This window comes from Protopterus annectens, chromosome 1.part1 (genome assembly GCF_019279795.1).
Source record: "Protopterus annectens isolate FY-2018-M chromosome 1.part1, PAN1.0, whole genome shotgun sequence".
NCBI classification, from domain to species: domain Eukaryota; kingdom Metazoa; phylum Chordata; order Ceratodontiformes; family Protopteridae; genus Protopterus; species Protopterus annectens.
This window is the reverse complement of record NC_056726.1, coordinates 3,825,494-3,851,766: the sequence shown is the minus strand read 5'-3', so window position 1 is coordinate 3,851,766 and position 26,273 is coordinate 3,825,494. Positions and strand designations below refer to the sequence as shown.

Below are 26,273 nucleotides of genomic sequence, written 5' to 3'. Positions count from 1 at the left end.
GTGGCAATCTCTGGGACACTATTTACAGTCTTTTATGAATGTAACTGTACCTCCAAAAGTACATTGAGGTAAATGCAGTAAGAAGCAGAGTCTGGGCTGTATAAAAAATAAAAAAGACAACAAGCATAAGTGAAGATTTAACCCTTAAACCTACATTACCATCTTCTGGTTATACAGCTACATTGTCCATTGGACATCCAAGTAATACTAGTCAGGTTTTTTCCAAAAGAGGAAGGCAGTTAACAGCATTCTAAAGGTTCTAGAAAAAAAGAAAATAAAACCTGGTATAGAGCATCAGAGTCTTTTCTCACATGTAGATCAGACTACTTATCCCATCCTTGACCAATTGAAGTCAACTAGAACTCAGTAGTGATGTCATACACATAATTTGCTTAACTCTTCTCTTGTTACCACCCAGATCTTGAATTGTTCTACTGATATAGGCATTGTAGCAGCCAAGAAGTTACTTTAGATGTAACTACTAAAATTCTTTCACTGTTAAATCCAAATGTTATAATTGCTAATAAAGTGAAAAATGATAACAAAGCACTTAATTTTCATAATCATCCTACACTTGATGACAGTCACTGATTATTTGCTGGACAAATCACCGAGTGAATGGCTCCATGTTCTGTTGCTAAAGTTACATACTCTGAAGTAACAAAATAAAAATTAATTAACAAGAGAAATAGATTTACTAGGGGTGACTGTCATGATAAGAACGTTAAATGAAGGGCATTAAGAGGAAAAGTTAACCTGCCTCATGAATGTTTAAATTCTTTAAGAACAGGACAACTAATTACAGATTGTTCTATACCATTTGATAATCACACTGAAAGAAATGACTGAGGAAACACATGACTTAAATTCATTGGATCACAAAGAACCCACTGGTGATAATATTTTCATACTTTCTGATTCTATGTTTAATAAACTTATGTGAAGAATGCTTAGTTACTTAGATAACTTTATGGTCATAGTTTCTTCATTGCTAGGACTATGATTAACCAATGTCCCAGTGCTATTACAAGTTTTTTTCGAAAATGGATTTGGTTGCACTTAAATTGTCCTTAATTGTGGTACTAATGATTTAAAACTACCTTCTCTTCATCAAATGAAAAACTGGAAATTTTGGAAATAAAGTACATGTCACACTTGGTAAATTCTTACTATGTTTTACATAGAACATCTACTGCCATACCAAAGCATAAAAATTTGTACTACCTGCAATATTAAACTAATGACACTCTGGGAAGTCTTTGTCAGACTATAGATTACATTCTTTGGATTGTTTACAGTTTAGCAGTTTAGGAGCTAAATGTGTAGAATATAAGGTTAAAACATACCATCAAGGCTTTTTTAGGCCTGTCAACAGTGTAAACATTGTAACATGTAGAAACAGACAATTTAATTATTTTTTGAGTTTCTACCCCTACAGTGCTTACAGTATGGTCAACAAAATCAGTGAATTACTTGGAATAATTCACAGTGAGGATTTATCAGTTATTGCTATTACATGAATGTTTGTGTAATGATAGGAATAGGGAGGAATGTTATTATTAATTAAAGATTCTGCATTTTCAGAACTTGTTGTAAACAAGGACTTAGATTAATACTTATATACAGATCCCCATCTGTAGACAGTGGTTCACATGATGAAAACTTATTGTTCCTTGAAAATATTATGTTATATAATAGGATCACTTGTTTAGCTAATCTAAATTATCCCTACATCGACAAGACAGCTTACACTTTCAAGTGCAGAAGAAAATCCTTATTTATTATTGTTTTACTAAGCAGGTTCAAGCAATTGGTCACTGAGCCTTCTAGGGAGAACAACATCTTGAACCCTATTGCAACTAAATGTAATAACTTAATTCATAATGTTAAATATTTACCACTGTTGAGAAATTCTGACCATTTGACTTTTTAAAGTCATGTTAACATCAGTTATGCAATCAATCACTTATAATAAATTTGATTTCAGACTTATTCATTTTGATCAGCTAAAACAAGCTATTCCTTCAGCTAACTGGAATAATGTGTCACTTTCTGAATCTCTTTTTGGTTATTTATACTTAGAAAAAATATGGACTGAAGCCATTTTTGAAACTGTAGAGAACAACAAAAAAAGAATCAGGAAAATCAAATTTCTCTTTTGGTGGAACATAAACTTAATTAAACTTTACAAGAAAAAAATCATCTTTTTCAGCACTGTAATAAACATCCTGCCTCAGTAAATAAAATTTCAACTAAATCAGTAAGAAATTCAAATCTGTACTGTACTATGAAGAATATTTTTATGGAATTGATTTAGCCGATGATCACACTAATAGAAAGTCATACTATAAATATGTTAGCTCTTTTAAAGACCATCAATTACATTTCCATGATTTATTATCAAGCTAGATCTATTACAGACCCAAATCAAATAGCTAGTCTGTTTTACATCATTTAATTCTTATTTTGTTAGTACATTGTGTACTTCTTTCAGGGACACTACCTTTTATATCCCTGCCTCAGCTCACAATGCAACTTGCCCTACTATTTCAAAGAAATGCATACTGCATTAAAAGGGACCTGTAATAAGACTTCAAATAGGACCTGTAGCATTCTGGGTGTTCTAATTGATAGCATCTCATCTGAGCTGGTCAGTGTGCTGTATATTATCTGTAATGGTTTACTGAGGAAGGTTCGGTTCTTTCTGTGTGAAAAAAAATTATTGTTACACCAGTTTTGAAAAAGGGTAATATATTTGACATGAATAACTACAGACCAATTAGATATTCCTCCATACCATGCAAATGCTTTGAGTGGTATGTGACAAATCTTTTGACTGACCCTGCTTTAACTAGTATTGACCTCACCTTAAGTAGTACTGACATTAATGTACTGACCGAGCCTTAAGTAGTACTAACCATGCCTTAAGTAGTACTGACCCTATCTTATGCAGCACTGCCCTACCTTAAGTAGTACTCCACTTGACCTTTGGCAGCATGGCTTTGGTGCAGGTAAGTCAACCTTGACAAATTTCATAAAGTTTTATGATCAAATTAATATTACCATAGATCTTGAACTTTTGTATAATTTAGTTTTTTCTGCAACCCCATTAAATCAGTCATTTTGGTTGAGCAAATATGCAGATGATCGCAGGCTTTGCATTTCAGTATAATTCAGTGACAATTTAAGCAGCATAAACAAATTCTTAGCTGACTAAGTGGGCTAATGAATATGGTCTTAATTTTAGTTCTGACAAATGTAAGATTTAGTTCTTTGGACAAATTCATCCTTCACAATCAATATTTGTGAATCATACAGCCTTGGAAAATTTAGTAGTTCTTGTCAATAATAACCTTTACTTAATCCGCGGTGGTGGTGCCTCGGTAGCATTGTCACCACACAGTAAGACGCTGTCCAGTTCGATTCTCAGCTAGAGCGTCATCTGTGTGGAGACATGCATGAATGGGCGTACCTTCGTTGATCAACTACCAATCATTAGCGGACCGGAGTTCCGCTGTGGCGACCCCTAACCGGGAAAAGCCGAAAGTCACAAACAAACTTTGATCAGCATGTTACCAATAACAAAAGTAAGGCTATGAGTTACATGGATATTATGCTAAAATCTTTATCTCATTGGCATGAATGTCATCTAGCTCAACTTTGTGTCAAACGTTCTTTTTGACTGAGTGCAACAACACATTTTGCATTTATACAAATAATTGGATTAGCTGGAGTATGTATAATGCCAGTTTATCAAGTGTGTTATCGGTTACAGACTTGGATTACCCTGACAGATATATGAAATTAAATTTGTATTCACTCCATTACAGATATTTTACAGGGAATGTAATATTAGTGTTCAAAGCATTCAATGAAGATCTTTTACAGTCAATGCTTAACCATACGCAATAATAATTTGACATTTAAACACAGAAACATCAACTTTGTTACACCAAGCATCGTCTTCTAGGAGGGGTGACTATATTACTGTTGTTATTCAAAAACTTTGGACTAGCATACCATCCACTGTTAAACTCTCAAACATTTTGACTAATTTCTGGAAATGTCTAAATAACTGGTTTATGAATGAAACCTTTAATCCAAATGTCATAGATTCAGTGTTTTTCAAATGGCCTTTCACCTATAAAACTGGATAATAACCTATGAATATTTTGGCTACACAGTGGGGTAAACCCATGTATAGAGACCTATCCCATTCTGCTGCAGTGTTTGCAAATCATCCCTGGGTTTGGTATTCATTTATTTTTCATTGGTAACACCCCCACAGCATGGAGTACTATGTTTATATAGCCTGCTGTTTGTCAGTTAATGGTTTTGTCTGCCACATTCACAAGTTGTTTTGAGTATTTTTCCATTTTCTGGGTTTTGTTTATCTCCATATGTTTAATGACTAATAATTTGGGGGAAATGTTCAGGTTTTGTTTTGTACTGCTTAGTTTCAATAAAATATTTTTGGTCTGCATAATTATTTTATTGGCATTTTATATAACATTCTAGAATTATCATTTGTTCTCTGCAACATTTTATTGTGAAACTCTCCTATAATAGTGACCCTTTTGGTTGCGCTGCACCCTTCTGACTTTTTGATGATTGATTTCCTTGACATCTGTTTGTTTTAAACATCTCAATTAAATCATCACATTTTAAGTTGCAACATGCTTTCTGTACATTAAGAGAAAAGAAAACAAGCCATAGTAACAATTTCCATTATTACCATCATCCATTATACGTGTTGTCTTTTAACAGTTTCCATCAACTCAAATATTCCAGACGCACTGCAGAGTTCCTGCCTTCTTTTAAACATCACCTCTTCTCCTCAGCATTATTTTGCATATATTGTAACACAAATTCCATTTGTTTCTATGAAATGTCTACCATCCCTTTCTAAGAATCCTATCTATAAGTATTTTATCTCATTTATGATAGTCAAATATTCCGTTGTAGTTGTTTTTTTTTAATTTATTTTATTTGTTAACCAAAGTACTGCACTGATCTCCGTCCAGTTTTTCAGACTCTACCTGGGAGTGTTGTCTGGTTAAGTGACTTGCTCAGTCACCTACTTAGACAATGAAGACTGACTTTACTTCCATATTTTTCAATAATTACTACCATTTAACCCCCAACATTTTTATCATTGCAGTCAGTTGAAATCTGCCAACTCTTTACATTCCTTAAAACATGTTCCCAATTACCTCTCTCTTCTTTATTACTTCTCCAACATTTGTTGTCTGACTAAAAAAAAAATCATCTGAAGTCTATGTGGTTTATACAAATACCCTTGCAGACACTTTCATGTAAAAATCCAAAACCTACTCTACTTTGTTACATAATTTGGAGCCCTATAGATTGTTTCCCATTGTTCTTTTGTAATTTGCCTTAGTATTCTCCATTCCTAATATGTTCTGAACACCTCTCGTTGATTCTTGGTTATTATACAGTCTTTTGTATGCCATATTAATTAACCCTTTTAACAGCAGCTTCTGTTTTAGACGATGCTACTAACTTGACCAGAGCTGGTCTTTCATTTAGCACTCCATCACTTTCTGATTGCCTGCACTCTGTGATGAAACCCTGATAGGAAAGGTAGCCTCTGATCTGCTGCCCAAATGGCTGTTTAGCCTTATTCCACTTGTATTATCTTTTTCCTTCTGAATTATTTACTCCTAACACATTAGTTCATTTGCTAATTTCCTCTAAAAAAATTCCAGACCCTCCTACCTATTTGCTAAACCTGCAGGCATCCCAGTTAGTAAAATCTTCTTTTCAACATTCCAGTGCAGCCTTACCTGTCCAAATATGTTTTGATACTCGATGAGGATAATATTTGTATTACTGTTCTCATTAAGGACTTGCATCCAAAATCCTGGTCTCTTTAATGCCCTCCATTTCATTATCATCCTTGTCCACTTTCATTTTAAACATTCTGTTTGAGTTATGCTTATGAACTTTAATTGCATAGCTTTAAAGTACATCCCCGAATCTATTAACCTTAAACAAACTTGTCCTATTGGGAAAAACAACTTATCCCACTTAATTCTTGCCCTCTTCTCCTTCCAAATAAATTCTTTCAACTCTTTATTAATTGTCATCCACAACTTCTCATCTAGTTGGTAAAAATATGCTTATCCTGTGGATAAGAATAACAGGTGTAAAAGCATTTCACAGCTTGCACATTACTGTCCAGATATATAGTCATGTGCTTCTAGTTTCATAATGTTTGTGTTATCTTCTGTTTTGTCTCTTCCCATATATCCTTAGATGCCGTAATGGAATCCTTTTTAATCCATACATCTAAATACATCATTTCATCTTGTCTCCATAATTACATGTTTTGTTGAACAAATTAATCTGTGGGTACATAGCTTACCACTCAAGCCTTTGTATTATCTTCATTTATTTTATATCCCAAAAAAACTTGAAACTATCCCCAAATGTTCCACATCACTGGAATGTCCTTTTCCGGATTTATCTAGTACAAATTAATAGCATCTGCAAAAAAAGGCAAATATTCCTTGATTACCACATCAGTTATACCAGTGAATTTCTGACCTCCTTCTTCTCTTTTGTTAACAGCTCTAAATATAAAGCAGGTAACAAAGAAGAAAGAAGAACTCCTTGCCTGGTTTCTCTGCTGTCTTGTTCCAGCTTATTGGAAAGATGACCTTTCATCTTTATTCCTGCCTTTGGCTCTTCATATATCCTCCCTATTATCCTTTCGGGGAATGCAAGTGCTGTCATTGCCTTGTTCACAAAGTCCCAAATTAGTGTAAACAATGTTTCTGTGCTTCAAGACTCATCAACAGTAGCAGTGCTGTCATACATCTCACTTTTCTCTAGATCATTGTTGTTCTGTTAATGTTATTAAATGCCCCCCCCCCAAAAAAAAACACAATAATCCATATCCATCAATTCTGGTAACACATTTTCCATTCCCTTAGCTAATATAGACATAAACACTTGCTAACTATGATTTTAAATCAACATGGTTCTATTTTAATCCAGATCAGGAGGGTGTTTTTACTCTTTTTTGGTAATATGGGCACCATTGCTTTCTTCCAAGATGCTGGTACTCCCCCTTTTAAAATATTGTTAAACAAATCCTTAGTTAGCACTTTCTTCTTTTAAACTTGCAAATTTCCACAAGAATACCATCTTTTACTGGAGGTTTCCATATTGATTGAGTGTACATCAGTATTATTTATTTTCTTCCTGTATTAGCTATTAATTGAAGCTGCTCATCAAACAATGACCTGGCATAACTAAGCCTTGCATAAATATTTCTATTTGCGCCTTTTCCTTTTGTTTTTTATAGGCATTTTCATAACATTTCCAGAATATCTGTAATACTTCTGTAGGATCTCAAGTTAGTTTTCTTATCCTATGCTCTCATTTCATTTGGCTAAAACTCTTTCTTCTTCTTTCTGTTGCTTAAGTCATTGTTCTAAGTTTTTACCCTCTAAAATTGCTATAAAAATAGTTGCTTAATAGCAGTCTTTCTCAGTTCATGCACGTGCAGATGCTCCTGTTGTTCTTTCAAATTTTTGTTGTTTTGCAATGCTTCAATCCCTGTTGCCAACTCTATAAGTTCCTGTTACTTCTTTCCCATTATTGTGTCCCTCTTATTTCTACCATATTTTTAAAGTCCATTTTCATTTTATCCCACTCACTAGTTATCCCTTCTGACATAATTTTTGGAGAATTCTCATGCAGAAAGCCTGAACTATTGGAGAACAGACTTAGTTTGGATGTCCATTATATTGCTTTCCATGCAGATCTTGTGTAATCCTCATGGTCAGTGATGCACTTCTAGGTGATGGACTGACAGGCTGTCCTATGCAGCTTGTCAAGTTTTTTATTTATTTTTTTACTTTCCTTTCTGATTAATTTCCATAATTTTTGTGGCTAATTTTGCCATAATCATGCAATGTTTCCAGTATTCGTGATTGATAAATGTTAGTTATTCTTGTGTAGAGAGTACCACATTTTGCTACAAGGAGGCCATGGATATTTGGTTTTATTAGTGTGCTCTATACTGTTTGCATTAGACTAAGTATGTATATCTGGTTGAATCTCATCTTCAGTACTTCACTGATGTTGTTTATTATTTTATCTTTCTTGGGGATGGGTGTCTTTTTTTGTATTATGAAAGGCTTTGATTAACCTTCCCCTTAAGAAACTATGCCTTGACTTGAGCAATCTGGAAAATTACCATCCTGTTTCTAACCATCCTTTTATTAGAATGTTGCCTACATTGAAATGTATTCTGCTTTAACATCCCTTGACATCCTGGACCCTTGTAATTCTGGTCTTAGATCAAAGCCCAGTTATGATAACTGCCCTCATAAGGGTCGTTAATGACCTCCGTGACAAGAGATGAATGTTTATATTTGGTTATGGGTCCTTGTCTAGTAATGGGTCCTCCTTGGTCTCACTGCAGTTTCAGTCAGTGTTGACCATGGCATCCTAAACAAGCTGTTTCAGACCCACTTTGGTTTACTTCCATATTATTCAGTTCATGTGCATTTACCACCTGGGTCAAACTAAGTGAGTGGTGTGTGGAACAAACTCCTCTGGTAATCCCATGGTGACCTATATGTTTCCTCAGGCTCAGTCTTGGCTATATGGTTGTTTGCAGTGCACATTGTATCACATATTGAGGTCTTACAAGGTACACATGTCTGATGACAGTGCAGCTGTCCCTCTCCTCAGAAGCATAATGAGGGTGAAGCAAATGGGGTAGCTAACCAGGTGCAAGGTGTTGGGGGCATGAACTGCCACTCGGTTGGCAGTGCATTTTTGAATGCTAGTACGGATATACTGCTTTTGTGATCAGGCTTGCTACTGCACTTTGTGTGGTATAACTTGTAGCAAGCAGCTTGCAACAGTTTTTCAAAGTGGAGGACCTTTTTTTTTAATTATTGAATTCAGGACGGCATCAAGTCTGGTGCTGCTTAGAAGCAGATGAGGAGCACCAGATCTGCAAATTGACCCTTTTTTTTTTTTTTTCTCCTCAGCTTTAAATTCAAAATAAGTCAAACCCGGTTTGAATTTATGGGTGCCAATCAAGTCATCTAGGTAAATCTGTTTTTTATGTTAAGGAAGATTCTTCCAGAGATGGGAGAAGTGCAGATTTCTAGTTGTGGGATACATTTTGATTGATTTATTTTATTTTTTATTTTACATTTGTTGACCGGGATAGTCCGACTGGATGCATGTCCATTTTCAGCGGAGGCCCGGGGAGAAAAGCTCCAAGGGTAAGCAGATACAGCATTACATAATACCAGCATTACATATTACAAACAGACTATTTACAGAGATTACATAAGTAAGCAAGTTAAACAAGTTCCACAGGTTACAGTTAGTCCTGAGCACAAGTCAGGGTTAAATTAAATTACACAGTAAACTGGTTAACAGATTTTTACACATTCGAGTTAGCCAGGCTTGATACACTGACATAGCCAGTTAAATGACAAATGTTGTTTGAGTCTAGTTTTAAATTGACCTAAGGTGGAAAGTAAGGTAATATCAGCTGGAAGAGAGTTCCAGGATCTACTTACAGAGTTTGCAAAGAGAGAATCACCGGCTGTGTTATTAATTTTGCTAGTCTGAATTAGTAGTTTGTTAGAGGATCGAAGTGGTCTAGGATTGTTATAGGGGGTGATAATATTTTAAGTGCAGGAGTATTGTCCGGATTATAGTGGATTTTATATAGGCCATAATCAGTTGGTTATACTGGATTAGGCTAGGTAGTTCAAGCCAACCAAGCTGATTTAGATTGATGCAATGATGTGTCCTAAAAGGCAGCCCAGTGGCAAACCTGCCAATGTGGTTGTAGCAAATTGAGAGTTTGTTAAGGACAGTCTTGTTCAAATTCGAGAGTAGAATTGAGAGTTTGTTAAGGACAGTCTTGTTCAAATTCGAGAGTAGAGGGGATGCATACAGAAGGGTTGAAAGAAGGTGAGAGCGAGCTATGGCAATTTTAGCTGGAGGGGTTAGGAAGGCTTTTATTCTGTAAAGTGACCCTAGTTTTTTATTGATGGTTTTGATAGTTTGGTTAACATGTAGGTCAAATTTGAGATTATTGTCTATGATGACACCTAATAGTTTTGTAGATGGGTCAGGGGAGATTATTGTGCCATCATTTGATTTTATGGTAAAGGTGAAAGCGGTAGACTTATGTGTTGGTGGAAATAACAGCATTTTAGTTTTTTTGGGATTTAGGATCAGACGATGTTCAGAAAGCCAGTTTTCTATTGTATTAAAGGTGGTCTGGGTAGCTGACCATAACTCTACTGGAGATGTGGCTGAGCAAATCAGAGTAGAGTCATCAGCATATTGGATACAGCTGACTTTTGCGATGACAGTATAAAGGTCGTTAATGAAGATGGAGAACAGCAAGGGCCCTAGTATAGAGCCTTGTGGTACTCCGAGGGTGTAGGTAGAAGGTTAGAGAGTTTGTTCTGCCAGAGGACAGCCTGCTGTCAACCATTCAGGTAGGATTGAAACCATTGGAGGGCTCCAGTATCTAGACAGAATGTTTGCAGGGTGTGGATTAAAAGTTGGTGATCAACCATATCTAATGCCTTGGAAAGATCCAAAAAGAGGGCTGAGGATATATAATTATTGTTGCGATTATGGTTTATGGTATTAGTAAAGGCTAGGAGGGCTGAAGTAGTGCTGTGATGAGGACGGAAGCCATGCTGAGTGTCTGCCATAAGGCGATTTTGGATTAGGTGGTGCATGAGTTGTCTATGAATACATTTTTCCATAATCTTTGCAAGTGGAGAGAGTATAGCTATTGGCCTATAATTGGAGAATTCAGTAGAGCTGCCTCCTTTGTGAAGTGGGATTACATAGGATATTTTCCAGATGGTGGGAATTTTAGCTTCTACTATGGTTCGATTGATTAGTATTGAGACGGGGTAAGTAATAGCATCAGCTGATTTTTGTAGGTACTCGGCAGGGAGTTGATCAGCAGAAAGTGTAGTGGGTTTTAATTTTTTGATCAAGGTACGGATAAGTGAAGTGGCGACTGGTTGGAAGCTGAACGCAAGTAGGTTTCTAGGGGTGCTACTTTCAGGACCAGGGGAGCTAGGAGGTAGTTGACTAGCTAGGGCTTGAATTGTCTCAGTAAAGAATTGGTTAAAACTATCAGAAACATCTTCAGGGGTTTTATCAATAGTAGCAGCAGGGATTGAGGTTGAAGTTTGTCCAGGATGTAGTAGATTATTTAAACCTGCCCAAAACTTCTGAGGGCTATTTTGATTTACTGTCTGTAAATTACAGTAGTATTGTTTTTTTGTCTTGTAAAATTGATTTTTTGGTTGATATATTCTAAAAAAGGCATTATATTCTATCATTGGTTTGATCAGAGCAGAGTATAGTGAAGTAATAACTTCTTTTGACCTGGATGAGATAGATAGCTTCAGCTGTTAACTGGACTGCATAGAAATATTTTCTGATTAATGTTGCTACATAGTGATCAAAGAATATGGAGTTGTCAACAAAGGTGCCGAGATTTCGGGTGACCATCAGTCTGAAGCAGGATGCTGTAAAGTGTAAGCTGCTGTCAAGATTTGTACACCAAAGGTGTCAATGCTACACTTCTTTTCATTTAATTTAAGGATATTTTTAATGTGCCACTGATTTATATGGTTTGGCCTTGTTGTACTAAGATGGCATTAGATGCTAAGTGAATGATAACACTCAGCTTGCAGTTTTCTGCAGATATAGTCAGCCATTTGTTGAGGTTAATAATTTGGCAATCCAAGTAGTAGATGCCAAATAGAAGATGCCCTAGTACTGAACCCAGAGGAATACCACTAGTTATCTTTTTGATTTCTGATGCGGCACCTGCTACTTTAACTACATGGGTACTGTTTGGCTGCCAGCTTGCTGTCCATCTTAAAACATAAAGCTCTACATTTAGGCCTCTGAACTTGTTCACAACTCCATTATGGTTACTAGTGGCAAAGGCCTTGGCCATCTGCAACTTCAGAGACTTTCTCAAAAAAGTTTATTACATTAAATAAACATGATCTTCCTTTGACAAACTGTTTTGTTGTGGGTCTAGAGCAATAAGAACTTTATGCTGGGGCCTTTGAAATGAGTGGCTTTGCTAATTAGGACTGTTAGTCTATAGTTCCAAGATTTGAGGTGGGTTCCCCTTTATGGAGGGTCACAGAGAGATATCTTCCATACCTCATGAATAAATAATGTCTATATTTAAGTTGAGTAGTTTTAGGAGGGGTTCAGAGACGATATGTTTGGTGCTGTTGATTAAGCAGCCAGATCTCGTATCAGGACCCATAGATGTAGCATTTTTAGTTTTGGAGAGTGCAGTTATGACATGTCCATAATAATCTGAAAGGATGAAGGCATCTGAAAAATTGAAGAACTTCAGTGAATTTTTCTGGTGTGAAGCTGGCAATAAATTTATCTGTAAATGTAGTAGCGATGTCTTTATTGTCAGAATAGGTAAAACCATTATGAATTCATTCAAAACATTGCTGAGTGTTATGTCTGATACGATTAAAGAAGGATTTGTGGTTATTAATACTAATTTTAATCTGTGTTCTGCTTTGATCTTCCCTATGGAAGTTTTCAGATTTTTGATGATAATTTTGATGAGTCATTCATCATGGTAGACTTTTAGTTATTGTTTTTGTTTGTTTGTGTCTTTCGGCTCTTCACGGTTAGGGGTCGCCACAGCGGAACTCCCGTCCGCTAATGATTGGCAGTAGATTTTTACGTACTGGCTTGCCGGGCCTAACGCACAGCCTTCAACGAAGGAACGCCCATTCACACATGTCACCACACAGAAGACGCTCTAACTGAGAATCGAACGGGCAACGTCTAACTGTGAGGCGACAACTTTTAGTTATTATAGGTCTTAATTATTTTTTTTTTTATTTTATTATAGATTTTATTAATGCTGGTGTTACACCACATTGGCAATCTTTACATTGTCCAATAGCCTGAGTTATGACTGGACCACTTACTTTATGCTGCTTGCTAGACAGAATTAAAATTCATTGGTAAAAATGACAGGTGGGGCTAATGCTATGAGGACTGAAAAATCTGGCAGTTGGAGTTTAAGAGCTCATCGTATAGTTTTAATATTTTTTTTTTTTTTGTCTTTTTAACATCTGTGAATTCAGATGTGTTAGTTTGGAGAGTGTAGGTGCTATAAAGGCAAAGATTATCAATTTATGATTTGATCTGACCAGAGATGAGGATGCTGTGGGAGTAGTACAGGTAGCTGCATTGTTAGTGAGGACAAGGTCAAGAAGATTTTGAACCCTACTGGGCTGGTTAACCAGTTATTACAAGGGAAGTTATCATTTATCCAACCTTTGTGGTACAGGCACTGCACTTAACTGATGGATAGTTAAAATTACACATCAAAAAGGTATTTTTGTTTATGGGTAGTTCAGGAAGCACATTTAGACATCTTTTATTGCTCTCCAGGGATATCAAAAGTTACATTCAGCAAGCCATAAACTGCTAATTTGTCTTGTTTAGGATAATTTAAAGTTCAGGAGATAAATTCTGATACTCCCCGCAGTTTTCATGAGATCTGAATACATGATACACATTGAAACCTGCTAAAGGAGGAGTGTTGTTTTTCCTTTGAAACCAAATTACTTTTTCAGTACAGAAATGGATGTGTTTGAGTCATAGGAGACCCTCAAGAGCTAGCAGTTTATAGTTAGGCTTCTGGTACTGAGCAGAGTGACCCTGATATTATCTAGGCTGGAAATTCATGCAAACCTTTTTGTTACACTGGAATGTCTAGAAGACAGAATTTGACTAAAAGGGTACTATGGCGGCAGCAAATGCTTTGACCAGTATGCAGAAGCTAGGAAACAAAAGGTGCAGACCACCATTAGTGAGGTCAGTTGAGCTGTTGATCTCCTCATTCCAAGTATCACCCCCTAAAATAACATCTTGTCTATGTATCTGAGCATCATTTTGGGTGAGGGTAGGATTCCAGTCAGGGCCAGAGTCTTACCTATGTTAGACACGTGCGTAGTGTCAGTATGTCTCTCTACATGTCTTTCTGGGCTAAGCACTTCAAGTCATTCAGTCCTACATGAGGCACCATCAGATTATATACATATTCGTCCTGTTTAATGTGAATGTAACATCAGTGTGACTGACAGTGGAGCCAGCAGTTATAAGTACATTTATACTTTAGCACAGAGACTTAGTGGCACTGGACGGTTTGCAGTCTGCAGCCTGGTGAATTTATTTACTTTTTTATTATTGTACAGCCAGGTAGATGGACTGGTCTGAGCTCCAAATACAGTACATTTGTGTCATAAAATCAGTACTTGGTTTATCAAGGTTTACAGTACATAAGGAGTACATAGTTCATCATACATTTACAACATGCAAGGAGTACAGCTACATAGTATATCAAAGAAAAGAAACAAATTCAGAAAGACTAGTTTAAGGCAGTATCTACCATGATACTGACTGTCTTGACTCCGGCTTAGGATGTTTATATATGCAGTAGTGTCTATGGGAAGTTAACATTTTTCATGATAACAGTTGCACTGAGATTTTGTTTGAAGGTGGTCTTTTAGCACATTCTTAAATTGCTTATTGGTTTCTTTGTTATTAACTTCAGTAGGGAAGTGGTTCCAGGTGGAGGACATCAGTCTAGAGAAGGCTTTTTCTCCAAAAGTAGTTTTAAATGGAGGGTCGGATGAGGCTTAGAACAATACTCTGGGAGCTTCTGAGATCAGAGTTGCTTTCATGGATAATAGCTTTATGTTCTAAGTGGATTCTGAAACCAAAAAGGTAGCTAATTTTCAGCCTATTGTGCAGTTATGGTAAGGTTGTGTCAGTGGATTGCTACCCAGACTCTATTCTGATTTTTCCAGGTTTGGGGAGAGATTTATTTATTTATGTATTATTTATTTGACATTTATTTACTAGGAAAGTCCAACTGGGCTAAAAAGTGTCCATTTTTAGTGGAGGCCTGGAGAGAAAAGCTATACAATCACAATCTGTCAAAAATTAATTACAAATATTTTACATCACAAAGTATCATGTAACATTAAAAAAACATTGGAGTGAAAAATGTTGTAATGAGAAAAACATAGAACGTATGTTTCATAGTAGAGTTTGTTACATAGATTAGTATGTGATAAATGGGACTTGAGGCAATTCTAATAAGATATTTCAAAGAGATATTAAAGATTAAATGATTAAAGACAGTAAGGGGAATTTGAGTGATGTCTTAGTATAAGAGTAAGTGTTTATATTAGGGTTATAGAAGGACATAAGGATGGAGAGCTAAGAGTATGCAGAGTTTTACAATGACAGGTAAAGGCGGTTAAATTGGTAGGACACTTGGCATTTTTGTTGTAGCAGCTTTCAAGTTTGTTTTTTATTGATGACTGTAAATTGGTTAGAATTGGGGCTTTATAGAGTAGGGAAGGCAGAAGGTAGGCTTTGGCTGGAGAAATGTTTGTGGCTGTGCTCAGAAAATGTTTGTTTCTGTATAGCATGCCTAGTTTTTTATGGAATTTTTTCAAATTATTTTGGATGTGGTGGTCATATTTAAGATTATCACCTATTATGACTCCTAATACTTTGGTATGGTGAACTAATTCAATTTCAGTGCCATGTGCTGAAAAGATTTTGAAAGATGCTTTGTTAGGGGTGTGAGTTCTTAGCGTAAAGAAGAGTTTGTTTTGGTGGTTGAATAAGAGATGGACTTTTATAAGACAGGTTTCAATGGAGATAACAGCATGTTGAGTGATTTCTTGGAAGTGAGTTAAGGTGTTTGAAGTGTGGATGATGGTAGAGTCATCTGCATATTGAGTCAGAGTGCCTTCAGAAGAAAATGAATGTAGGTTATTGATAAAAATATTGAATAGTAGAGGGACAAGAATGGATCCTTGTGGGACTCCTGTGGAAAAGGAAAGGTATGCAGAGATGGATCATGGCCATTTTGTTGCCTGTTGGCAAGGTAGCTAGAGAAACCATTGAATAGATGGAAATGCTAGACCCAGGGTAAAAAGGTGATTGAGGAGTTTACTGTGTGAGATCATGTCAAAGGTTTTCGATAGATCTAGACATGCCCTAGATACAAGTTTATTAGAGTTGCAAGCTTTATTGACAATGTCTGTAAATGATAGTAATGCAGGGAAAGTGCTGAGGTCTGGCCAAAATCCAAGTTATGTTTTGGTGATTGGTTTATTTTGTAAGAGATAGTGGAAAAAAGTGTTGCTGTATACATCTTTCAAGGATCTGAGAGAGGGGAAACAGGATGGCTGTGGGAAATTTGCAATGTCAATGGAATTGCCTCCTTTATGTACAGGGATAATATGTGCTATTTTCCATAAGTTAGGGACACATGATTCTTTACTTGATCTATTAGTAAGAATGTTGATTGGGTATGCTATTGCATATGCGACTAGATTTAAGTATTCCAGGGAAAGGTTGTCAGCTGAGGAGGAACAAGATTTTAATTTATGTAAAAGCTTTTTTATGAGAGTTGTAGAAACTGGTTGAAAGGTAAATTGGGTGGAGGTTTCTATGTGTTAATTGGAGAGGTTGCAGTTAGTTGAGTTTTGTGAAGGTGATATGCTAGGGTCTTAAGTTCTGGAAGTTAGCTGCATGGAAGGGGTTGTGTTAGGTGAGACTGAAGTTAAGCTAGTTCTGCATTCTATGAAGTATGTATTGCAACAGGTAGCTGTTTGAATAGGAGAAATGTCTGGGTATGAGTTGTGATCATTTTTTTGTACTTTGGTTGATGAAAGTGAATATGGAGGACCAGAATTTTTTAGGATTATGTTTATGAATATCTTGCAGGCGAGTACAATACGACTTTTTATCTCTATTAACTTTATTCTTGACTTGGTTTCATAGCTGTCTGAACAGTTGCAGATTTTTGTCATTTTATATTCTTTTGCCTGTTAATCCATGCTTTGCATTGGTTGGTGAGCTATGGGGTATGGCTGTTTTTAATTCTTTTTGTATACTCTGGGGCTATGGTGTTAGGAATATTTAGAAATGCTGCATTGAATTGTTCAACTGAATCATGTAAGAGGAGTTGTTTAAGGATGGACCAGATAACAGCTTTCAGAGCTTCAGTGAAAGTCTAATTGGAGAAACCCGAGATTACAGGTAGTTTTCAGCTTATATTCCTTTGTTAGTTGTGTAATCTTCCTGTGGATATAAGCTGGCAGGTGGTCACTTAGTGTACCTGGTAGAGTACCTGAGGGGGAGGTAAAATTAGATGGGTTGGTAAGCAGAATCCAGTCCAAGATAGACTGTTTGGAGTTATTTTTTCCATATCTTGTCAGTATAGTAATAAGCTGAGTTAATCAATCCAAACAGGTCCACGTTGTTTATTGCTGAATTTGCAGATAAAGACTGCCAGTCGATGTTTACATCACTCAGGAGGATCATTTCATTTCTGATTGTATCTGCTTTCCAGGGTAGTATGTTTTCAAGTACTGGAATGTTCTGTCCTGAGAGGGATATATAGCACAGCAATGCATATGATGTTCTTGGCTCTATTAATTTTTAAGAATGAGATTAGAATTTCTGCTTTTCTAAAAGTTGGAATTGTGCCTGTATAGGGAGCTACTGTGAGCATATTTGGGAATATTATAAGTATTTCCCCTGCCTTTTTATGTTTTCTGTCGAGCCTAATAATATTATAACTAGGGGGTAGTATTTCATCATCTTTTATTTCAGGCTTTAGCCAGGTCTGTGTTGTGGCTAGGATGTCTGGGTTGTATTGGGTCATGCAAGCATGAAAATCTGTGATTTTGTTGCATATGCTTCTAAAATGTAGAGTGACTGTTTTTAAACTTCTAGAGTGTATTCTTTGGTTTGGGGTTTGGTTGGGGCCTGGGTTGGGATGGGTAACACCACATTGATGGATGGTGGAGAAAGATGGTTTGTTTATCGTGGCATTTGTAGTAGAGATTGGGTAGAAGTATTACCTTAACAATGGGACTGGCATTTTTTAGTATTTGGGGTTACAACAGTGGAATGGCATTATGGGAAATAAGCTTGAAGATATTTTTGAGCAGCTAGTGGGAAGATGGTTGATAGGTGAGGATGATGTAATGGTTGATGTGTGCTTAATGCTTATGCAAGCAATAATGCCCAAATGGGTGTGTGTTACAGTGGAAATAACACCCGCGCAAGGGTATTCTGAGGCCTGACATGCTCTCATGATCAAACCATGCCAACTGTAGGTAAATACCCATACCTTCTTGTGGGTTACTGCTTAAATAATGGACTCTCCAGGAATGGGAAAGCCCTCAAGTTCCTGTAACAGGTCTCACAAGACCCCTAGTGGTCCATTATTTCCCTGTAATATTCACCCTGTTAGGCATTATTGTTTGCTTATCTAATTTTAGAACTGTTTGAAAATATGATTTTCACTTTATAAATTGCACCATACCAGCTGCAAACAGTGTTTGTTGAGACATTTTCTTGTTAGAGAGCCAGAGTAATGTTCAGTTGCATAAGTAAATGCCAAGTAATATTTTTATATAAGAATGTGAGCAAACTTGAAGTACAGTGACACGGTTAGTGGGAGTGAATTGAACAAAACAAAATGCTTATATTATTTGCATCTTATCTTTTTATGTTTATTACTGTTGTGCAATAGTGATTCATTAACACTAGATAGGTATTGCCAAGTTATCTGCAGCTTTTAAGTTGTTTACTATAAAGTAGCTGCTTTGTATTATGGTTACCAGTGAATGTTCAACAGCACAGTGTACAGCAGGTTGTCTGCCAACATCTTAGTAAAACAATGTACATATCAAAGTCTTCCCCCTAATAACTTACATTTTTAAAACTTTCAGATCCTTAACCTTCTTTTTGGTACTATGGGCACTGCATCTCGGGGAAACTAAATAAATTCATGCCAGCAATGACTGAAACAAGAACTATAGTTTAAACTTTAAATGAATAATCAGATGGAGCACAGTTATTTTCTTATTAATTGTAGAATGATTTTAACTCCCCCTTTCCTAAGATAGAGTGAAAGTTACATGCAAGGTATAGGAAAGTAAACAGAGTGACATTCCTTCTGTTAATTAACCTCAGGCATTAGTACTCTGTAAAGTTATATTTTATTACAGTTATCTAAACCCTTCTTCTTTTGCTCCTTTTCAGGTGGCTGTGGTACAGAAGCTCCTTGTGTGCACCATTTCTCTGTTTGTTTACCTCACAGTAACAAAGCTGTTTCCTGTGGATCGCAATATTGATGACAACTATAAGGCAAAAACATCACTACCATTACAGCTTGTATACCTGTATATATCTCTGATGGCTGCCAGACCCAAGTACTATTTTGCCTGGACTTTAGGTTAGTGCTTACTTTCTGCATCTTTTAATGCACTGGGAGACATTAATTGTTGTCAGCGTGAATATTATTTGGGTAATCAGTGCTGCCGAAAGGCACAGAGGACGACTGCTATGCAGATGAGGTTATGAGAATACATTGCGAAACAATGGAGAGAAACATTTTGTCCTCCATTTCTAGAAAGGGAAGCATGCTCTGATGAGTACAGCTTTACTCTACGCAACCTGACCGTACCTTTTGTCTGTCCAGACTTTTACCTCCTATTTTTGGTCTATTCCAAATAAAATTTGTAGTTTTCTATCAAATCGTTGAAATTTGAAGTCGATAAATAATGGCAGATATTTAAGTTTCAGACATCATGTAATTCAGAAAATGCATGTTAATGAAAATTTTATTCTAACAACTCTCTAAGTTTATAAGTGCAATATTTAAAATCTGTTCTTACTTTTGGGGCTTTGTCCCCCAATTATTTTTACTTTGTCAAGAAATTTTGTGCTAAGAAATTGAGAGGTATGAACTTACCTTTTAGCCTTGGGCTTAATGCAGTTGAGCTGACCTAATAGAGTACTTATATGTGATATATGAAGCACATGGTGATCCTTGCATTTATAGCCGTAATAGGTGAAATAAATAAGTAGTTTGACACAGTGCCACTGAGGTGATGGACTTTATCAAGACTTTTGATTTTGTCTTAGAAAGTAAAAAAGTAAATAAAGTATGCAAACAAATGTACCTGTGTCTCTATTTCAGTATGCCAGTCAGTCCTAGTATTTATTTATGAACGATCTTCAATTCTGCATTCTTTACCAGGCTTCCTCAAATGCCACATAAATTAGTAGAAGAGCAGTCGACACTGAAGACAGATATTAGGAAAACCTGAGCATTGGTGAGGGGAATGTTTGTGGCTCTGATGTTTGTTTTCATTTACTTCCTGTTGTGGCCAGTATTTTTGGCACTGGAAAAGGCCGTGAAACTGCAGCTTTTGTTAGCACTAACTTTTGGGGTTGCCACCTTTTCAAATGGCCATAGTGGGACATTTTCGGGACACACATCAGATTTTACAGGCCGACACATACCCACGGTCAGTTCAAAGGATAGACCTTTACTTTTTTGCCTAAATAATAGCTTATTCTTGTAGCAGTTTTGTTGCCTATCCTGTTTCTTGTAACATTTAGGTATTTTAGATACAGAAATAACTATTTTATGCAACTATTACATAAAATATGGGACAAAATTATATCCTACAATCTCAGGACATTTGCCATTTTTAATATTTTTGGTCAGGACACAACCGCCAAAAGAGGGACTGTCCCTCGCACAGTGGGAGAGGTGGTAACCCTACTAACTTTGTAGGTTTTGACTTTCTGTTGTGACCTACATACAAGTACAGAATTAGGCTAATTACTTTTTAGAAATAAAATGTTTATTGCAGTCTGAAATCTGGGGTCACAATGTATTAACCTGATTTCTTTACAAGTTATTTTTAGATGGGTTTGTACTTTTACAGTTTATTTGGTGTGATATTAGAAATTTCAATAAGGTTATAGATAGTTTTCAAGATATTTCAAGTTGGTAACCTAATGCCCTGGCTTTTTATCTGTAGCAAAAGGATCTAGTAGGGAAATACAGCCCATTTTTTTTGAGGGGTCCCTAAGATTAGGGCCTACATCTTGGTATAATATGCATAGATTTTTCTGTCTAGACACCAGGTACAGACCTTTTGATTTTTTTTTTTCTGAAGGGATTTTTTTTCAGTTTTAGCAGTTTCTTTACCCTGAAAACAATAAAACTAGATTAACCACATAAACAGTAGCACTGAGCCCATTTAAATCAGATTTTAGTTTGTTAACATGTAGAGGGTGAGTACCGGGTGCAAAATAGGCTCATGTGGAACACATTAAACTAGACTTAGGTTCATAGGTTAGCATTTGGCTAACTCCCCTTGCAGACCATTTTAACTCTAGCCAAATTTCCAGTTTGGTGCTTAGAATTTTTGTTTCCATTTAGTGTTTAGATTAGCTTAACCCATCATTATTATTGACTAGGATCACACCTTAGATATTTAGAAAGGCCCCTATAATGGGTTAATATTTATAAGTCACCTCTGTCCAATACTAGAATGGAGGAAGGTGAAACCCTGGGGTGAATTTCCTAATACCCATCCGTTGGAACAGGTTGCACTTGAATTTGAACATGGATGATTTTTGTTTTGTATGGATTAGGAAACCAAAAGTAGCAGGAACAGCAACGATGTACACCAAACGACTATGTAAACCCAAAACACCAAAAGTCATAAGAGAACCAGGTCTTAATATGACTCCTAATGTCCCTCTCTCAAAGATTTTCAAACATTTTTAAAGTATATACCAATGTAGGATTGTACATAGAGGGCTTAGCCAAAGTACTACCCAAAGTTACATCACACAAAATGTATTGCAAATTAAGCTTTCGATTAAAAACTTCCGAAAGCATTTTAGTCAAATCCGCTCTTCTACTAGGTTGAAAATTTAAACCCAGCTTTAAAACATTAACATGCTCATCATTTAAAACAAATTTTTAAAGATTAAATACAGAAATATGTGCACAATTATAGTTCACAGTCCCAACTACCTCTGAGGTCCGCTCCTGCCTCGACTGCAGGTTTGGTAACCCTTGCTCCTGCTTCTGTTCCTCTTGTTGCGGGAATTGTAATCTGCCTGTAAAAAAGGCTTGTTGGCACTGAAACCGGCCCCTTTGTTGTGATCCCAACCATTATTTTGGCCAGGTTTTGTTTGTGGGTGCTCACTTATGTCACCAGATTCGTGTGTAACAGTGTCGGCTTTCCGCCTCACCACCATTGGATTTACATCAACACCTTCAGTAAAACCAAACTCAGGGTTGTTAGAATTTAAACGGGCCACTACCTCGGGGTTTTGAAGATCTCTATCATCTCTTCGATAAGATACACTGCCCCTTGAAACATGCCCCTGCTTAGACTCTGCACGTCCAATGGATCTAGCACCAATAGGAATAAAGTCCAAGTATTCCTTACCAAGTTCATACACAGCCAAATCCCTTAAGATTTTCTTGGACTTGCGCTGTGTAACCTGCTTTTCTGTTTTGTCAACTCAATCTAATAACTTCTCATATTCTGTCACCACTTCAGAACAACCATCCATAAGCTGTTTAACAGAGTTCATCTCTCAGTTTTTCTGATAGACGTGTTGTTCTTGATTAGAAACTTCATAAAATCCATGCCCGCACTATTAAAGAAGTTAATAACCTCTTTAAAAAGTGGACTGTCAGTGGCAACACCATTTGGCATTTTAAAAAAGCGGAGACCTTTGGGAACAATCCCCACCTTCATACAGTGCTCAAAGTATTTGTTTTCAATGTGCAAAGAACGATATCTTTTTAACCCCCATTCCAACTTTTCAAGCATAACCATAACATTGTTCCTACTTGTAACTTGGTTAACTTGGAACAATTCTTCACAAAAGGGGTCTGTGTTCAAGCTCAAAAGTTTGTTAACTTCACCAACAGCCCCACAAACACCAGGGACAGACTTCAAACCAGAAGCAACAACTTGATTAGTCTTAGCACAAACCTGACTTTCAGTCCTGTGCTGAGTGTTCTTCCTTCAGGATTCAAATCCTTGATTCTTGCAGCCAAAGCAGTCAGAGATTTTTGCATCTCACCAACCGTGTTCAACAATACATCCAGCATATTCTCCCTGTGTGTCGGGGTAGAATGCAAGGTGATATCCACATCATTCTCTCCTGATAAACAAGCCATAAAAGACTGCAAAATACCGATGATTAGAAGTCTGCTCTGCAGCAATGGTATCTTTTGTGAGACATACCTATCCCTCAAAACCATTCCAAAAAATATTACAGAAAAGATTTAGATCCCTGGACTGAGTTTTTCTGATGCTGTTTGACTTGCTGATGTTGAACCACCAGTATTGGGTCAGAGGATACCTTGTATGCCAGACACAGGTCACCTTGAGACCAAGAATAGTGGCAGGGCTTTGAGGCAGCCCATGAAGGCTAAATAATTTAAGCCAAGCATCCTTTTGTAAGGTGTATGTGTATGCATTTCATCTGCTGCAGGTGACTGTGTGTGTGTGTGTGTGTGTGTGTGTGTGTGTGTGTGTGTGTGTGTGTGTGTGTATGTGTGTGTATATATATATAAATGGATCTACATCACAAGCTCAAAGTTTCAAAACTTTGAACTGCAAATGGTCGAGACCATAAGATTAGAAATCTGAAATTTCGAAATTGTAATTAAAAAATAAAAAAAATTTTTTTTTATATTTTTGCAGGGGGCACAAGAACCCCCCCCCCCCCGCTAAATTAAATATGCCAACTCTGAGATCACACTACAGTGAGGAAAACAGTAAATTTCCCGTTCCACACTGTACACCGATCTCCATTCAAAACATTAGAAGTTTCAAAACTTCAGTGTATTGGTCTCAACCATTTGCAGTTAGAAGTTTTGAAACTTTGAGCTTGTGAAGGGAATCCATATATATATATATATATATATATATATATATATATATATGCCAAAGAAGGTGTTATTCTCAATGATTGGCTTTACTGGGCTGAGTTAAAGGGGCAATGGCATCCTTGGACCTAGAAGCAATCCCTTTGTTAATGAGTAGTGCAATATAGGATTTCTGCACCACAATAGACACATGTTCTATGACATTTAAGTCAGAAAGTTGCAGAAACAAGTTAAGGTACTAGAACCAAAAAGTAGTCTCTGTAGCTGTTTTACTAGAAGGGTTTGACTAACAGATCAAACTCTCTCGTAATGTCTACTAACAAGATACTTCTAACAGCTTATTTTCTCAGTCCCGAGTATATGTACTAAGTTACCATAAGGAGAACAGTAAAGAAATTATATTCTCTTCTAAAACTGTATCTTTTTTACTTTTCTGAGATGATCGATTTTGTTTTTTTCTGACTGCTTTAATAGATTGTCTATTTTTGTTGTCTTGTTTATCGTATTTACATATTATATCTCTTTTCTTCTTTTCTGTGATGACTGACTTGTTTCTTTTTTTTCTAGCTGTTTTAAGAGTTTGCTTTAGTTGTTTATGTTATGTGTTTCTAGCATTAGTGGTGTTTTGCCAAAATTATCTAAATAAATTTGAATTTGAAGTAAAATCATACTGTAAATGTGACAAAAAATGAGTCTGCCATTTTGAAAAGCAGCAGTGAAGGTATTTCTGTATTCCTTACCATTTCCCAGGAGGAATTCCAAGATGTTTCCCTACTTTTCCGACAGTAACAGTTTTGAAGTAAAAGGTATGGGAAAGTGGGATGCAATGTTCTTAGATGAAGAGCTGATTGGACAGAAGTACACTGTTATTCTTCCTCAAATTAGGGAACTTCAACCAACAATAATTATTGATGAATCCAACATTGGGAAGAGGTATATGTAGTGCTACAGAAGTCATGCTATCAAACATCTATAAATTGACGACCTCTAAACATCAGAATGTATTACTTTTTTTCCAGTTACTGGAATCAACATAACAGTGACCTCAGTGAAGACCAAAAGCTCAGAGCAATAGAATCCACCATTAAGTTTTCCCCATTTAAAAAGCTAATTTACACACAATTGATGATTAATAATAACACTTATTTTACCCCTTGTATTTTAAATAAATTCAATTCTAATATGTCCTCATAATGTCAAGAAAATATAAATACCTCAGAATGGTTAGCTGCACAAAACCAAAACAGTCAACAGGTAAAAAAACAAGCAAAGTGCAGTTCCATGGCTGATAAAAGACGAAATTCCAAATCCAAATCCAATGTAGTCAAAAAGTTTAATAAAGAAAGATGAGTGCTTTCACAATTTAAACAATTGCTTCTTCAGGTCACAAAAAGACCAAAAAACACAGGTTTAAATACTCCATCAATTAACAATAATTAATCATGTGATATGTAACATGTAGTAAATGTGCTCAGGAAGAGAGCTATTTAAAAAGACAACCACAGTAATAAAAATCCTTCATAAAAAACATGTGTATGAGCAAGATACATAAAAACTATTAAAAAAATCTAAGTATACACTGAATGACCTGAAAATCTAGATATATTTATATGTTATATTAACTAATGTAGTATAAATATTATATAAACTACTTTCTCAAATCCCTGTTCTTTAATTCTGGTTTCAGGGAGACTACATCATTTAGACCGGAGCCTTTATGCACTCTGAGTCTAAGAATCCATCTAGTTTCGTTGCATTCAGTATTATTAATACTATCACCTAGTCTCATATCAGTCCTGGTGACCTCCAATACCTGAAAGGCAGATTTATGCTGATCCCCTTCCTGTGCTACATGTTTAGCAAGTGCACTGTACTCTAATCTTTTACTAATACAATATAAATGGTCTCGTATCCATTCACGGAGACGTCTGTTGGTCTTGCCAACATAAAATTTTCCACGTCATAAGTATACTAGATTTTTGGTGCTGCAATCTGCTTTAACATTAAACATGAACTTATACCCAGGGTCAGGATGTATAAAGCTCGGATCTTCATTTATACTAGTACAAAAGTTACAAGCACCACATTTCTTAGTGCCTGTCAGTATGTGGTTCATATCTTGCCCTTCATGTTTAGGGTAACATAACTGTCTTCTTAACTATTTTTTATTCCTGTAAACAAAAGAGGGCTTAGTTCCAAGAATTCCAGCTGTATTTTCATCAGTTTGCAAAACATGCCAATGTTTACTAACTATATTCTTAAAGACATTGACTTCACTACTTTGTGTTAAATTAAAACAAAATTTTCTATCTCTAGATCTATGGTTTGAAACATTTCTTCTCTGGGGTGAGGAAAAATAAGGTTTACCAAGATTCTTCCTCTCCTTCCTGATTGCTTCACTCATTTTATGAAC

At 36.2% G+C, this 26,273-nt stretch overlaps 1 protein-coding gene across 1 annotated transcript in view; it reads left to right on the top strand.

Annotated features, from left to right (window-relative positions):
• MBOAT2 (membrane bound O-acyltransferase domain containing 2) overlaps nt 1-26,273 on the top strand; it is a 2,181,512-nt gene that overhangs the window by 1,746,759 nt on the left and 408,480 nt on the right. The window contains exon 8 of the mRNA XM_044073271.1: nt 19,183-19,375. Coding sequence (XP_043929206.1) covers nt 19,183-19,375 — 193 coding nt within the window. The remainder of the gene's footprint in view (nt 1-19,182; nt 19,376-26,273) is intronic.